General features: G+C 45.1%; 1 protein-coding gene across 7 annotated transcripts in view; it reads left to right on the plus strand.

Annotated features, from left to right (window-relative positions):
• Positions 1-12,489, plus strand: part of TMCC1 (transmembrane and coiled-coil domain family 1) — a 121,193-nt gene that overhangs the window by 86,240 nt on the left and 22,464 nt on the right. The window contains exon 1 of one of the 7 annotated variants that reach the window (XM_074878745.1): positions 5,702-5,896. The exons of 5 other annotated variants lie outside the window; for them this stretch is intronic. In XM_074878745.1, coding sequence (XP_074734846.1) covers positions 5,876-5,896 — 21 coding nt within the window. In that variant the 5' untranslated portion in view covers positions 5,702-5,875. Of the gene's footprint in view, positions 1-5,701; positions 5,897-8,944; positions 8,996-12,489 lie in introns of those variants that run through there. One more of the 7 variants, XM_074878739.1, reaches the window with a different exon arrangement.

Raw genomic sequence — 12,489 nt, forward strand, 5'->3', positions numbered from 1 at the left:
GCACCATCAATACGGCCGCGCTTCACATCAGGGCTACAGGATGCAATATTTATGGACTAACCTTTTGCTCTCTCTCATTATTAAGTGCCAGTAGAAACATTTTGTATACTTCTGGAAACGTGTGTCGGGAAAGGAAGGGCTGTTCTTCTTACGGTGGTTAAAACTGAGACAAGAAACTACCAACAGTAACAAGGAAAGCAAGTCCTATGCGGAGCATCCTTTGAGTGAAATGTAAAAAAGACAGATGTAGCCAAAACTAACTTTATCCGGTGGGTATGTACAGAGGAGGGGAACTCCAGTTCTGTGCCATGACTTTGAAGTCTAGGAGCTTAAATTAGAAGATAAATGTTAAATAATGCATTAGCTTAAAGTGCTTCTGATCCAAATGGTACCTTATACCATTAGGTTATTGCCGCTTTTATAATCACACACGGTTTTGTAATTTGTAGATGCCAGCAAGAACATTAAGGTGGCTTTAGCCCCTGTCCCTGGGTGGTAAGCACGGGAACAGACGGGCCCTTTCCAGGCTTGGGGGTTAATGTGGATCAAGCCCAGATATCTGTGATTAGGTCTTGCAGCTGTGCAGAAACTTACTAATCACCACATAATGACCAGAAAGTCTTATGCAAGATGCCCCTTATCACTGAGATTATTGATCCAGGAGTAGTGTTTGATTATTAACTCTTCACTGGCTATATAAAGTTCCAGTCAATAAAGGCAAATCTTGTGGCTTTGAGTCTGTAGTAATGTGTGTTCATTTTAAGACTTTATGATAGCAAGTCATCTAAGTTCTCCACCTGTTTACTTAAGCAAAATGTTGTAAATTAATTAGCTGTGTAGATTCTCTGACATCCTGTTAGTATGCATTGGTAAGTGTGGAGGATATAAATCTCATTACTAAATGTTGTCCTTTACAGGAGTTCTGTGGAAATTTAGCAAAATTATGAATTCAGAGTTAACTATAACCAATTAACTATATCTGGACAAAACTTAGAAGTGAACATCCAGTTCTTTGAGAGCTCTTAAATATTTAATGTCACATATTGCAGAAACAGATGCAAAAATTCAACTACATATTTAAATAAAATTATTTTGAAACTCCATTAGTTCCTCCGACTACTTGCCAAAGTCTGATTTCATGGTTCTCCATCTGCACTGAGACAGTGTAAGACATCAATACCTCCTACCGAGAGAGATCCTTGTTCCGCTTGAAGTGCCTATAAGGTTGTCAGCAGCTGCAAAACAGGCACAAAACCTGGGCTGAAATGGCTTATCAGATCGTATTTTCAGCATGTATTGTCAGCAGTTGGCTTTCTGAGATCTTTACCTGAAGGCTTAGTGCTTTACCAGCTGTGAAGAGAACTAGTAGGGAGTATGGCCCATTTTAAGCCTTCACTGCAAACTATCATTGTGTTGTGTCATTTTATGTTAAAGACATCTTTTATTTGTCTGACAAATAAGATTTTGAAGTCAGTGTTTTTTTAAGGGGGATTCTCCTTTCCCTGAAAGCAGTAGCAGCAGCTTTTAAAAAAGTTAGGGAGAGAGGTTTCCTTTAGTGAGAGAGAATACCTGTTTGTGGGTCCAGAAGTAGTATTGAGCACAAGCAAGGTCTCTTTCTCTTTCCTATTTTTCTTTCCTCTTCCGTATTTTATCAGGCTGATATTTTCAGTGTGGCGGAGGTCCCTTTACCCCAGGTACAAGGGAAACTACTCAGAAAACTGGGACCTGCAAGTAAGCAGTGATGCAACCCCAGTTGATCATAGCCATCGCAGAGGCTGTGAGACAGGAAAGGAAAGCTTTGCTGTTTGTCATTGTGTCACGCAGCACTTCCAAGCATTTTAAAGAGATGAGTCGTGTCTGTTGCAGCTCCCGGCATTAAGGATCCCATCTACCTTGACTTGGAAAAAGCCTCAGAAGTGAACCTTTCTTCAGGAACGAGCTAATGAGAAGGGAAGGAGGATGACATTTTTTGTTGATGGATTCAAGTGCCATATCGGGAATAAGGTTTGCAGTGTTAGTAAGAGGTGCAAGATAGTTCCTGAAGATCCATATTTCTAGGGAGCCTGTGTTTTGGTTAAGGAGTTGAACTGCTTGAGCATCTTCCTTCCTGCTGTCTGTCTAAACAGAGTCCTTTGGAGCCAAAGTGATCTTTAAGTACACTGTAAAGCCGGTGTTTTGTACCCTTCTGTAAAAATGCAGTCATTTTGGATTTATCTAGGGGGGATTTCCTAGTTCAGTTAGAGGAAAGCTGAGCCTGTTACATTTCAAGCAGATCAGGAGAATTACAAATTCTTTGGACTTTAGGAAGAATGTTTTCTTTCTGAAGTTCTGAAAATGAGTTGACTGATGTTGAGTGTGCAGTCCCACTTGAACTCTGGCAACATTAGCTGATTTTGATGAGCTTTGTTTTTAGTCCATGTGCTCCGTGCTTAGTTGCTGACACATAAATCTTTAGTTGAACTGGGAGAAAAACCACACTACACAATATAGATTATTAATTTGAAAACTATGACAATGTTTGCAATAATTTTACTGTTTTACAATTACAGGCGGATAAAACTAAAGCATGCACTGTACAGTTCACGGGTGTTCTGATACTCATAATCTGTTTAGCTTGGATATAAAAAAGTACTTAAAATGTACAACCACAGATTTAGTCAGGCACAAAAAGTACATGATGAAGAAATTGATTTAACTTTAAAAGCTGTCACTCCTGTGACTATCAAGAGTTAAGAAAATGAAAACCTAACATACACATCCAGGCATAAGCTGCTGGATGTAATACTTGTTTAAATGTGCTGGCTGCCAAGCAAGTCCTTCTGCCCTAAGGTTTTAATAAGCCATTTTTCCTTTGCTTCTCCCCTTCCTTTCTTCTCATACGTATGCTTGTGTGCATACACTTCCTTTCCTTCGTTCCTGTGCATCCATCCATCTGTCCGTCCATCCATACGCACCCCCTTGCTTTCTGCTCGCTGGTCTCCGCCCGGCCCGGCCGCTGCTGTGGGGCAGTCGATGGTGGGACACTGCGCGCCGCGCAGGCCGCCAGAGCCTTTCCTTCCTGCGGTGGCCGGCTGCCCGCCTGCAGCTGCCTCTGCTCCTGGGTCCTGCGCAGCTCTGTAATTCCACTTTCCTTGGAGGGGAGGGCTGAAGCTGCATCGTGCATATGTAAATGGCTGATTGATGCTTACATTAGAAGAGATTCTCTGAAGTTTTAGTCTTGAAGCTATTGGGAGTGACACAGTGACAGAAGCAGGTTCCTCAGCTGGCTTTTTATAACTAACATTCAGGATCTGTGGGCTGTACTTCTGTTCAAGTGCCCCCTTCAAGGACAGTTGTAGGTGGAAATTTTTCCCTGGCATAACTAACTTAACGTTTTCCCTCTTTATAACTGCATTTGGAAGTGTGAAAAATCTCCAGACGTGTAAAGAGGCAGAAGTGTTGCAGGAGCCTTTGCATACCTGGAAGCGGACAGATACAAGTGCAGTTTTTCTTGAGTGTGTTTGCCCTGCATTTGTGTCTACACAGGGTTGAAAGAGTATCACCTGTGAGTCTTCTGATGTTTGTGATCAGTTTTGTCTGCATTTGATGCAGAAGAAGAGATGAAACAGTTTGGGCATGAGAGAAGGCTGAGTCAGATTTTGTTTTCCCCATTTATGATGTTGGTCATGTTATCACATCTCTAGATGTTTAACCTGATATGTGTGATTTGATGTGCTGATACCAAGTGCTTGCACTTTACCGCCTTGTAATTCGGTTCATACCACTTGCTTGGCTTTCCGACTCTCTTCCCTCCTACCCGTTGTCCTTCCTTTGGAGAAGCTCATTCAGAAGGTTCAACGCAGATCTTGATTTCCTGAGCCTTGCAGTTTTCCTGTACCCAGAGAGTGAAAGGGGCTGATACTCCACCTTATTCTCCTGTTACTGAAGTGCTGTGTGCAGGCACTAGGTTGGCCTCTTAGTCATCCTCTCTGAATCTCTGGAAGCAGGACCTCTACAAGTATAAAGCCTGTGTCCGAACAGGTATTCCAAACCCAGGATCTTAATGACTAGTTTCAATACTGGATTAAAAAAGAAAACAAAACACAACAACCACCAAAAAAAGTTTACTTTGCCACAGATTACTGAAGCTTCTGGTTTGCACTTGCTGAATTTGGGGCTCTGCCTCTATTTCTCCCAATGTTCCTCTCTGATTTTATGTAGCTTTCTATTAAATGGAGCGGTGCGGTTTCTGCTGCAGGAGAAGGCTGTGCCAGGGTAAGCTCTGGGAAGGGTCGGGTTTGAGCACCTGCTTGCTTTTCCCACTTACCTGCTGTGCATCAGTTGTACCCGGTATTCCAGTGGTCTCAGAGCGAGTAATGGAGTTTAGAAATCTGAACCATAAAGCTTTAGAAACAGCAACGTCCCAAGCTCGACAGGACAAAGTCACATATTTCACATAAACTAGCAAACTGTGGATCTGCTTTTTCTCTTTGAATATGCCCACAGCGCTGAGGGCACGCGTGGTGCACTGGCCATACCGGCGTTGGGCTGCACTCGGCTCCCGCGGCCGATGGGTTAATCCTGCGGCAGGAACCCGTGGGGGCAGGTCTGGGGTGGCAGGGGCAGCCCCCACGGTGCCCAGGCCCAGTCCTGAGCTCTTGGCTCCTTGTGTCTCTTGAGGACTTGGAGACAAATCAGGGATGTCCTTGCTACAGCACCGGCCCAGTTTTTTCTGGTAATTATAGTCTGCCTTTTTAGACTCCTCTGCCATTTCAGTTTCAGGGTTTTGTCTTCCTGTAACTGTTACTTTTGTGTCCTCATTTTCCCAGTTTCACTGATGCACAGTGTACTGTTCCGTTGTTGCTGTGAGGAGCTGACTAACACTGGCTTCTCTTCCCATCAGTTGTATGTGCGCCTCAGGTGTTCAAAAAAGGCATTTCACGTATGAAAAGCTCTAGATAAGGGGGAGGGCCTGGAGGTCGCCTTTTCTCCGCAGCCGAAGCACCACTTTAGGGAACAGCACAAGATGGAAAGATCACCACTCAGTTCTTGAATTTTCCACCAGTTTCTCACTCTCTCGCTTCATACTTCTCATTACTTAATACTTGGCAGCATTCAGATTTCCCCAAATATATGGACCTAGCTCCTGCTGTGTGTTTTCCCAAAAATTTCTGGTTTTAACAGGTCTTGGAAAGAGTTCTCATCTTGTTATAGGGGTCATATGAGCATCTAATCTCCATAAGTTTTTAAGCTGCATGAAAGCTCATTTGTGTGTCGTCCCCCCCCCCATCCCTCCTCTCTCCAATTTTACTGAGTAATTTCAGGAAGGAAATGCCGTAGAACAGAAGCGAGGTGCCCGTCGCTGCAGGTCCCACGCTGCTGACGCCGCCGGGGACTCGCAGGCGGAGGCTGTGGGGTGGTGCAGGGAGACGGCCCGGAGCGGCAAAGGGCCCCGTCCCCTCCCTGCTGCGCTCAGCGCTGTCTCCATTTATGAGGCTTTTCCTGTTCTCGGCTTGGACACCTGGGAACATCTGCATCCCCCCGCGTTACTGAGGCTCGATCCCCTCATCTGGCTTGGGCCGCGGTGGCCGTCCCGCGTGCGAGGCTGTGGGAGAACCGAGGCGAGGGCAGCAGCACCGCGGGAATCGCTGCGGCACTGAGACCTGCACAGGCTCGCTGCGAGGCTGCGACTCACCAGAGTGGTTTGAATTTCGTTTGCATGGAAGAGTTGCTGTCAGTGCTCTTTTTACGATGTTTCTATTTCTTCGTGGGTCTAGAAGTCTACTTTTAACAGCTGGTAACACCAGTGCACTGTTGCCACACTGTGGGATGGAACAGAACTTACTGAAGAAAACATGCATTCCTCTTTGACGAGGAGTGAAACTGATTTCTCTTAATGGAGGTGATATTCAGCCTGGTAGGTTGGTTTTGATTTTATTGCTCTGGAAAGCTCATGAAGGCTGTATGATTATATTAAGTAGAATAATGAGCATATTTTTGTTGATTCATTTGTTGCGTCATATGGTGAAATGCTCTATCTGAATAGTAGAATTGCTGGGAATAGAGCTGGGTTCTACCCAACATAAACTGCTTCCTAAATAAGGCTAATGACATTCTGTAGAAGGAATTTCACCTCCTTTCCCCTTCACCTCTGTTAGGTGGGATCTGCCATCATTAATAGATGAAAGGTCATAGAAATCTAGAGGCTTCTCAATATAGATCCTGTTTTTGAGAGTGAAATCTGCCATAAAAATGTAAAACAGTTCCTTGAAAAAGTGAATTGTGACCTTTTTTTTTTCTTGATGTCTTGTCATTGTGTTAGATCACGATTCCAATTTTAGAGTGTGCCCTGAACTTGCACAAGTATAGAAATTGTTTCAGTTTCTGTATTTAGCCCAGACAGTTTTCGGTTTTTTTAGTGGAGATTTCTCACTAGACTCTTGCGACAGGGTGGATGCCTTTTGGCCTGGTTCTTGCTCCTAGTTGGTCTGGAGCACAGCGATAAAGTCAGAAGTTATCTGGCAGGCGTGCAGCGTTGTGCAATGCAGTGCAGTGCATTGTTGTAAAACTCTTCTGCGTGCCCAGGATGACTGGCTGATTTCAAAGATTTCACAGATGTGGGGTGGGATCCTCAGTTGGTATAGGTCAGTGACTACACCAATGTTTCTTTTTAAAAGCCTTCTTTACAATGGCTTTGCTAGGCTGAATAGACAGTGCTCTCGTGATCAGAGAATCTCCATATCTAATATTCCTATAAGGTAATCAATTTTTAGAGACCCTCTTACCATTTAACCCTGAGAATACCCACAGAGAAGTGGCAATATAAATGTCAGTTGAATTAGATTTCCTCTAATTTCTGGTCTTTGCAATCATTTTCATGGCACTGCGTTGCAGTTTTGAATATATGGTAATAGGCAAAGTTACCTTGTTTTCATTTCATTCGTGTTCTGCGCATGTTTCTGCCTCAGTTCCTGCAGCAGCGCTCGCTGGAGCTCCGCCTCGCGCGCAGACCCGCTGAGCGAGGGGCGGCAGCGAGGCGGTTGTTGTAGCGGCACCTTGCAGAACGGGGTTAGGAGCAGCCGTTTCTGGTACAACAACGCTGGTACTTGTTGGACAGTCGGCTCTGGGCTGCAGAGCCCAGATCTGTACCAGGCTGGTGCGATGTATTCACGATTTGGTGGCCGGGTGCAGCCCCGCTGCAGAATTGCACCACGTACCATTTGGGTTGCCACCTTCCTTCTTCCTTTCCCTTCTCCCCTTGTCCTTCGTGTCCTGTTCTCTAACATCACAAAATGCTTTTGTGGATGTATCGTTTGGTATCTCCACACCAGCGTGGCTTGTCTCTGCATGAATCAGACTTTATTGTTCTTTTTCTATGTAATGTTTTCATTCTCAATTCCTGTTCTAAATGCCCCTTACAGTATACTTGCTCTTTCATCATAAGGCTTTTCCAGAAATGCCACCTGACATACCAGTATAATTTAAGACAATGGGGTTTTTAGCTGTTTTGTCTCTAACCCTGGTTCCTACAGAACACATTTTCAAGTTTTAATTCCTCTTTTATCTCTTCTTTCCCAATGAAAACTGAATTTTGCTCTTAATATTTTCTTCCATATTGCCCATGGTTTGAGTCAGTCAAGAGTTTTCTTCTCTGTTATATGGCAGAAGTTTATATTTTATGGATTAACATTTCAGTGCAGAATTTCTTCACAGTACCTGCGCGTTACTGCAAGTTAAGAGAATGATTTAAAAAAAACCCCAAACCTACCAAACCCAACCACTGTAATGTCTGTCAGAGCCTCCAAGAGTCATCTGGCTCCAAGGGACAGACAAAAAGAAGACATGGAAGGTTACGTCCCCGTATCCATGCTGGCTGCAAACATGCTGCGTGGCTAACGCCATAGGGAATTAAAAGTCCACTTTAATTCTGACGGTTTTAGCAGTTCCTGGTATTTTAGCCTTGGGAGCACCTTGCATACTCTGAATTAATGGTTCTGAAGATCTCAAACTTAGCTTATATATGGCTTGGCTTTGTGCTCATCTCTCTCTATCCTAGTAAGCAGTAATACTTGTTACAAACAGGAAATAGCAGGGAGACAGAGAAGAGCGAGGGGAGAAGCAGCCATGAAGTGAGAGGAGCTTGTTAAAAATGACTCTGCAGGAGCAGGGCTTGGTGGCGTAAGGTACTGTGGGTCAGAGCTGTCACAAACAGGGTGATGAATCTTTGCTTTACATCTAAATATAACAGTAAACTAACCTTTCTTTGACAAGGAGGTCGTGGGTAGTGGTTAAGAGGTGGTGGTTTTGTCAGCTGTGGTTAAAATGCTGTTGCTGGCTCCGTTTTGTACTTGAGTCCTTGCTGTGACGATTACTTTCTAATTACAGTTTCAGCCTTTCGGGAGAGCATGTTAATCTTCTGAAAATTTTATTTAGTGATTGTTTAAAAAGCAGTGTTTCAGTGGTGCTATAAATAGAGCATATAGTTTATGGGTGGATTTATGTCCTGCTGCGCATCATTGAACCTCTGGTTTAATTCGGTTTGAATCTTGCTGCCGAGTCCGTTGTTTTGTGTGTGCTGAGGAACGCCTGTGTCACCTCGATTCTATTGATTTGCTCCCAGTGTGGCTGCCTGTCATCCTGTATAATTTTTCTGGCTCAAAGGTGCAGTTTTAAAAACAGCGTGGTGCGTTGCATGCAGCAGGGAAGTCCTGTAGCTTTAAATCTCGCAGTCCTGGCCCTCGCCTGCTCCTGAAGCAGGGGCTGGGCTGCAGGGTTGGTGCCCAGCTCTGAGCACGGCCGCGGGTTTGCCTCGGCAGGCCGGGAGCCCCGCGCGCGGCCATGCTGGGGTGGCAGAGGGGCCCCGCGTGCGCAGCGAGCGGCCGGAGCCCGCGGCCAGGTGGGCGCTGCGGGAGGGTGCCTGGCAGTGCCCAGCGCTGCAGATGGCCCCGCGGTGATGTTTATGTGGTGCTGCTGTACCTGCATGTGCTGTGAAAGGGACTTCTGCGAGCCCGTGAAGGTGAGAAGATGGTGGAGCATCACTAGAGCAGCGTTAGTTGTCTTATTTGCCTGTTTTATTTAAATCTCTGGTAGAACTTGACCTCGTTCCATGGCATCAGCCTTGGAAATGCTGCGTTTTCCTCCAGGCACTGCTGTTGAATTTCTGTGGTTGGTTTTTTATATAGCTTTTCTTCACTTCGGAAGCTGGGAAGTATGAAAAAGGCTCCTGTCTGAGTGAGTGTTGCAATCTATAAACAAGATCAAACATGGTGCTGCTCTTTTGGGGTTTCTGCTTCTGTCAGTTTGGGGTTTGGTTTGTATGATACAATGAAAGAAGGAGTTAGTAAATGCAGCCCAGTGTCAGAGAGAGATGTTTGCATTGATAGACTTTTAAATGTGACCTCTTGTTCTGCTGATTTAGCTGTGCAAAATGTATTTTCAGGAAGTAGTAAACAAACTGCAGAATCATATTTTTCTTCCAGGTAGAAAAAGAGTAAGAGCATACTGCTTCCCATGGAGTCGGTGACCTTCAGAAATGAATAAGTACTTTTCTTTGGTTTCATTTAGCTGTGTAGCCAGGCACTGCCCTTTTGCAGGTTGGAGTTAACAGTAAGATGTGTCCCCCCCCCCATTTATTGAATATTGGAGAGAGACAGTAAGGTCTCTGACACTCCAATCTCTGCTGTAAAATAGAAGATGCCTCTCTTTGAGTTGTTGCAGTTAGCTCTCCAGTGCATCCAATGTTTGGAGAAAAAAGAAATACAGCATCCAGACTTTTTTTTTTTGCCATTTGTCTTTGCAGTAGATGAATGTTCACTAGGGTTTGTTGTCATCTGCAGAAGACATGGTTGAAAAACTGCGTAGTGTTACTGTTGTGTTTGAAGCATCTATGTCTTGAGCACATTTATTCAGTGGACTCGTTTTCCTTCAGGAGGATCTGGATCTCCTGTACTGGGATGTGTACTTTTTCTCACTGCATTCATCAGTCTTCCTAATAAAAGTGACACACAGATGACTCTTGGGAACAGCCCGGTTAGAAATGCCGAGCTGAGGCAGTGCAGACGGCTGAGCTGGAGAGGGCGGTAAGCAGGGAGGGGATTGTTTATATTCCACGTTCCAGGTTGGTAGACCTGTATACTTTGCATCTTGGCAGGTATAACGCCAGGCGAGTGCATCACCTCTTGAGAGCTGGAGAGGGAAGCAGTGGGCTCAGGGTACCACGTTCTGTGCTCCCTAGATCAGGCGTGGGCAGTGCTGCACTCGGGAGCTGGAGCAGCTCTTCACCTTGTCTTGTGGAGATGCTGCTGCAGTAACATTTGTCTCTAGGTGGAGTCCTGGGTGAGGCTGCGCGGTTTTTACAAGCATACTGAAAGCAGCGTAGTGATTTCTGTACTTAGTTACTCCAGTGTTTCCTATGGATTTCTAGACAGGTGCCCCGTTGCATTGTTCTTCTGGGTATTTGTCATCCCTTGAACACACCTTTCTCTTTGACGTCTCATTGCTTAGGGTTTTCTTCTGCCAGGTTTCTGAAGGCACACGTGCTGTGTGTCTGCGGCCCCGGGGAGTGTGCGTGGTCCTGTGCTGTAGTGCCTGCCCTTGCCTACCCGCTGCTCCTTGTCCTTGGCAAACTGAGTTTGCCACTTGGAGCAATCTCAGGGATTAGCTGGTGTGACTGTAGGGGGCACCCTGTGGCACTTGGGGCTAGACAACGAGCTGCCTTTGCACAGGACAGCAGTCTCTGAAGCCAGCTCGATTGCACAGCTCTCTGGCAAGTGTAATATTAGCTGATGTACTATGTGTGTGTTATGTTGGAAAGGCTTTAAATAAGGGAACAATATGTCAAAAAATGCTATACAGGAATGACAAAGAAATATGTTCACAGGAAACACGAATCCTGATGTTTTGAAATACTTATCTTTTTGTATAAACTGTTGATTGGATCAGGTGCTTCCAGGATGAATTTTGGTTACAGTCACACTCTGTGTTGTTGTGCCTGCAGAAAATACTACAACTAAAAACAAATAAAAAGAAGTGGAGTAGGTGTAGAAGTGCAGTTGCTGTGCTCGTATACAAGAGCCCTTTAGACCACATAATTGGAGACAACTTGCATGTTAAACTTCAACAGAGAAACATCTCCTGACAAAGGCGGGGAGATCCTTGCATGTGGCTATTCTGTCCGGAGTGATCACGCAGAGACATTTGTTCTCCCAAACTCCAGACCCAGTTTGCTCCATTGCTTTGCAAGTCAAATTCAACTTGCAATCTGAAAATTAAACTCTGTTCCCTACAAATGAATTTGTAAGATGCAGTAATAATCTGTAGTTATCAGATAGCAGCTTGAAGCATAAAAACCCCCCCAAACTACTCTCTGGGAATTGTTAACAATAATTTTGTCTCTAAGGTGATGGGATGTGATTTGGACATGCTGGGGAAAAGAGAATGAGTTTAAAACAAACCAACAAACAACTCTGTCATTTTACATAGTCACTTTCTGAGAAAAGTTTGTATAAACTTGTTTCCAAATCCACCCTCTTGTCCTAGTCCCTATACTTCATTTTTGTTCAGCTTTACCTCCTTTCCTTTCCTTATCATTGTAATTTCTGGCCTGATTGGCAGTCCCCCCCCTTGATTAAAAATCTGCAGCTGCTAAAATAAACAGCCATGAATGTTACTTTGGCTGTATCTTTTGCTCTGTCATCCTTTTTCACCTCAAAAATTGAGTTCCTGCAAGCCATTGTGTATAATTCAGTTCTTTCCTATTTTTCCATTCACGTTGTTGTTTCATTCCCTTGGACTTGCCTTACCTGTAACGTTGATGTTACTGCCCTGTTTATTCAACCAGCACTGCTGATTTTCTTCTTGACTAGTCTGTAGCTTTGGAAAACCATTACAGAATCGGACCTTCAAGCCTTACTCTTTTGTGTCCAAATATACCTTTTCTCAAGATTTCAGAAGTCTGAGGTCAAGAAGGTAAGGTCTTTGGCAGCAGTTGGGTTTTTTAAAAGAATTAAAGGGGCCACAGATACCATCTTCTGGGAGATGTTGAGCTGTGTTGTGTCAGTCCCCTTCTGTCCCCAGGGTGTAAATAAATACTCGCGGGCAGAGCTGGTGCCTGGTCCTGCGTGTCTCCATCCCCGCTGAGGGAACAGCGTGTGCAGCGGGGGCTTTGCCTGAGGGGTGGTCAGGGGTGCGTGTGCCTGAGCACGGGTGGGAGAGGTGAGAGTCAGCTTTGTAGCTGCAGTTGCCTCTTAACCCCTTGGTAAGTGACAGCATTTGCTTCCTGGGGCACGGTGCCCCAGGCAGGTCGATTCAGGCAGGGGTGCCATGTAGAGCCTGCCGAGCTCTGCCACGCTGCAGGAGCGCCCGTGACCAGCGATGGTACTGGACTAACTGACTTTCCTGAAGCTCCCCCGGGGAGTGGGTTGGTTGTGATGGATGCTGCACGTAATTCTTTCTGATACAGCAAATACGATGTCACGTGGCAGCAGGATCTTCCACCATCCCCTGCCCCCA

Source organism: Strix uralensis, chromosome 10 (assembly GCF_047716275.1).
Source record: "Strix uralensis isolate ZFMK-TIS-50842 chromosome 10, bStrUra1, whole genome shotgun sequence".
Classification (NCBI taxonomy): Eukaryota; Metazoa; Chordata; class Aves; order Strigiformes; family Strigidae; genus Strix; species Strix uralensis.